This window comes from Bidens hawaiensis, unplaced genomic scaffold, assembly GCF_021521415.1.
Source record: "Bidens hawaiensis isolate Kalapana, Puna unplaced genomic scaffold, B.hawaiensis_p1.1 tig00010169_1, whole genome shotgun sequence".
NCBI classification, from domain to species: Eukaryota; Viridiplantae; Streptophyta; class Magnoliopsida; order Asterales; family Asteraceae; genus Bidens; species Bidens hawaiensis.
In genome coordinates this window covers 395,240-398,937 of record NW_027491772.1, presented here as the reverse complement: position 1 = coordinate 398,937, position 3,698 = coordinate 395,240, and the positions used below count along the sequence as shown (strand labels likewise).

Sequence of the window (3,698 nt, the reverse complement as noted above, 5' to 3'; positions counted from 1 at the left end):
TTAAAAACCTCACCCTTGTAGTTCTAGTTTGACCCTTTAAGCTTTAAAACCAACATTTATTAATACAATATTATATATACTACTCATATTTTATTTTATTTTTTATTTTTTATTTTTAAAACAATGACATAATATTTTTGGAGATCAAGACACTAACGGACTTGTGTATGACTGGGTAATTACTATTTTGCATATCATTCAGAGAGATGTATGTGGAGACATGCACATTTCTTCAAAATGACTCATATTTAGTTTATATCACTTCAAATTTTACGCATCATGGAAAGCTAACATGTAAATCAATGACTGTTCTAGAGCCTTTTAAGCTTAATAACTTCACCCATTGGGCACACAAAATCAATTTACCTATCATTTTCCAAAGGTTGGATGGATTTTCATTTGAAAATATTTTGAAGCTTCTAAAATGTTGTTAACTGAATAATCATATCATTTCCCAGATAATTACATAAGATATTTTTTTTAAAATTTAGTCACCCCGGTCACTGTTAGTTCTCATGTGAATGGAAATCCTGTATGTCCACAATTGGTTAACAGGACCAAGCACATCAATAAATATGTGTCCCTCAAACTTAGAATAATCGACATAATTTTAAGCGAAGAAATTCAAACAAAACACATCACAATCGCCCCAGATGCTTTCAGTCTTTAGGTGAATGGCTATCCTGTGAATCTACAAGTAGATGACAGGACCAACCATATACAAGTATATGTCTTTTAAACTTGAGCAACCGACATAACTTTAAGCAAAAGTGAATAAATAATTTTTTTAATTTTCTTAAACAAAACACACACAAACTCTGTTGGAAATTTTTAGTTCTTTTCCCCTAAAATTGTGCAAATTTATAAAATATGCACAAATTTAACCTCAAAGAGACTCAATCCTTGAAACAAAGCATTTTAAGAAATCCTACAAGCACATTAAGTCTGGTTGTTCTGACCGGTTTTGTAAATAAGTTCGCTACATTATTATCAGTGTGAACTTGTTCAAGATTAATTAATTTACGGTCGTAACAATCACGAATAAAATGAATTTTAATATCGATGTGCTTGGATTTTGAATAGCAATAGCAACATCATTGTCACAAAAGATTGGGTGTCAAGAAATTCCAACCGTAATCCAGCAATTGATGTTGCATCCACATAACCTGTGAGTAGCAGGCTGACACAACAAAATATTCAGCCTCGGCAGTGGATGTGGACACCGTTTGTTGTTTCTTTCATTGCCATGAAATGAGACGATCGCCCAAGAACTACAACCAACAGATGTGGATTTCCTGTCAATATCATCTCCACCATAATTGTTATCAGCAAAAGCATAAAGATCAAAATATGAGTTTTTGGGATACCAAAGACCTAGCTTCGGTTGCCCTTTTAAATATCTAAAAATACCTTTAATAGCAATTACATGAGAGAGTTTAGGGTTAGCCTAGAAATAGGTGCATTGACAGACAGCGAAGATGATGTCAGGGTGACTTGTAGTGAGATACACAGGGACCCGATCATCGATCGATAGTAAGTTTGATCTACGGCATTCCCTTCTGGATCAGAGGACATAAGAGGTGTTTCCGCCATAGTAGTTGTCGCACTCTTGGAGTCATGAAATTTAAATTTCGCAAGCATATCGTCAACATACTTTCCTTGATGCAACAAAATCCCATCGAGCTCTGACGAACCTGCAACCTTAGAAACATAGTCAATTCCCCAACAAACTCATTTCAAATCTCTTCTTTATCACCTCTTCAAATTCAGAGAACACTTAAGTACTAGTAGACCCAAAGATAATGTCATCCACGTAAATTTGAACCAGAATCAAAACTTTCCTAATGATTTTAAGGAACAAATTTTGATTAATGGTTTCTCTCTTGTAACCATGACCCAGAAGATGAGTAGTAAAGGTTGCATACCACACCCAAGGATCTTGATGAAGACCATACATTGCCTTATCTAACTTGTAGATATTAGTAGGATTATTTGAGTCAACAAAACTCGGTGGCTAATCCACATAAATCACCTCCTTAACTTCGCCATACAGAATCACGGTTTTCACATCCATATGATAAACTGTAAAACCCATGAACGAGGCATATGCCAGAAAAATCCGAATGGCTTTAAGTCTAGCTACGGGAGCATACACTTCAGTGTAGTCAAAACCTTCAACCTGACGAAAACCGTGAACTATGAGCCGAGCCTAGTTCCGAACAATAACCCCAGTGTCATCTTGCTTGTTTTGGAAAACCCATCTTGTATCCGATGCTTTCTTTCCTACGGGCAGCTCAACCAATCTCCAAACTTTGAGCTTATCAAACTGATTCAATTCCTCATGCATAGCATCCACCTAGCTTGGTTCTTGAAGTGTCATTTCCACTGACTTCGGCTCAATCTGAGAGATGAAACAAGAAAACGAGCAACTGTTGATGTATATGGTCTGACTTCTGGTGGACACACCAGTTTCAAGAGGACCTATGAAATTCTCAATTGGATGATCTCGCTGAATTCTTGATGGAATTTATTGCTCAGGAACAGAACTAGTGGAAGGTAAGTTTGATATATCTTCAAAGAATTCTATGAGAGGGTTCTTCCATCCGGATGTCGCCGTACTGTGTGAGTACAAGGTGCTTGCAATGTATTCATTAGAAATGACATATGGTACTTCCGAAAATTTGACGAATAGGACTCTCCCCCTCAACTATTGGAGTTTTTTCTGCAGAAGTTGGTGAAGACACAGTTTCGGTAACCTTTTCGTGTTGATTGTCTGATAAAGGGTGAGTGGTATCGGATGATTCTAAGGGGTCTCATCCAGAATTGGAGATATATGAGAAACAACAGGTAAATCTTCTTTCTCAGAATGTAACACATCGGCACCCGAAATTTCTGTATCGATGACTGGAAACACATTGAAGGGTTTGAAGAGTTCATTATATTCGAACAACCAGTCGGGACCAACACGAGCATCGGTCTCATTTCTTCCAACCAACGTACATCATACGATTCTACTATCTGCTTGGTTGATTTGTTGTAGACTCTGTAGGCAGTACGACCAGCATACCCATCAAAACAACAATCATCAGCTTTGGCCCCAAATTTAGGAGTCGATTCAAGATTTTTTAATAGAGTACACGGACAACCAAACGCCCTAAAATGTGCAATTGTGGGCTTGTGACCATAGACGATCTCATATGGAGTCTTCATTTGTGACTTGTTGATCAACACACAATTTTGAACATAACATGCCGTATTAACAGCCTCTGCCCAGAAGAATAATGGCAGCTTTGAATCACACAGCATGATTCTTGCCACCTCAATAAGAGTCCAGTTCCTTCGTTCAGCGACACCATTTTGTTGCGGTGTCCGAGCTAAACTCAACTGTCAAAGTACCCCTTCTCTGCAAAAAAAGAGTTCAATATAGCATTCTTGAATTCCGAGCCATTGTCCCAACCAATGCCCTTCAGCTTTAAGTTGACCTGATTCTCCATAAGCACCACAAATCTTTTGATCAATTATGTAGTTTCACTCTTATTTGATAAGAAAAACACCCAAGTAAAATTTGAATATTCATCAGTAATAACAAGACAATAAGAGCTGCAAGAAAGACTCAAAACATGAACTGGACAGAACAGGTCCATATGCAATAAATGAACCACTGATGAAATGGTATTAATCAGTTTTGGGTTATGAGA

General features: G+C 37.2%; 1 protein-coding gene across 1 annotated transcript; it reads right to left on the bottom strand.

The window, feature by feature from the left end:
- Positions 1-2,803: 2,803 nt before the first annotated feature.
- On the bottom strand, positions 2,804-3,210 carry LOC143534513 (uncharacterized). Its single transcript, XM_077028980.1, has 2 exons — positions 2,952-3,210; positions 2,804-2,904 (listed from the first exon to the last, which is right to left on the bottom strand). The coding sequence occupies exons 1-2, from the start codon at positions 3,208-3,210 to the stop codon at positions 2,804-2,806; spliced, it is 360 nt and encodes a 119-aa protein (XP_076885095.1).
- Between the last annotated feature and the right edge of the window lie 488 nt (positions 3,211-3,698).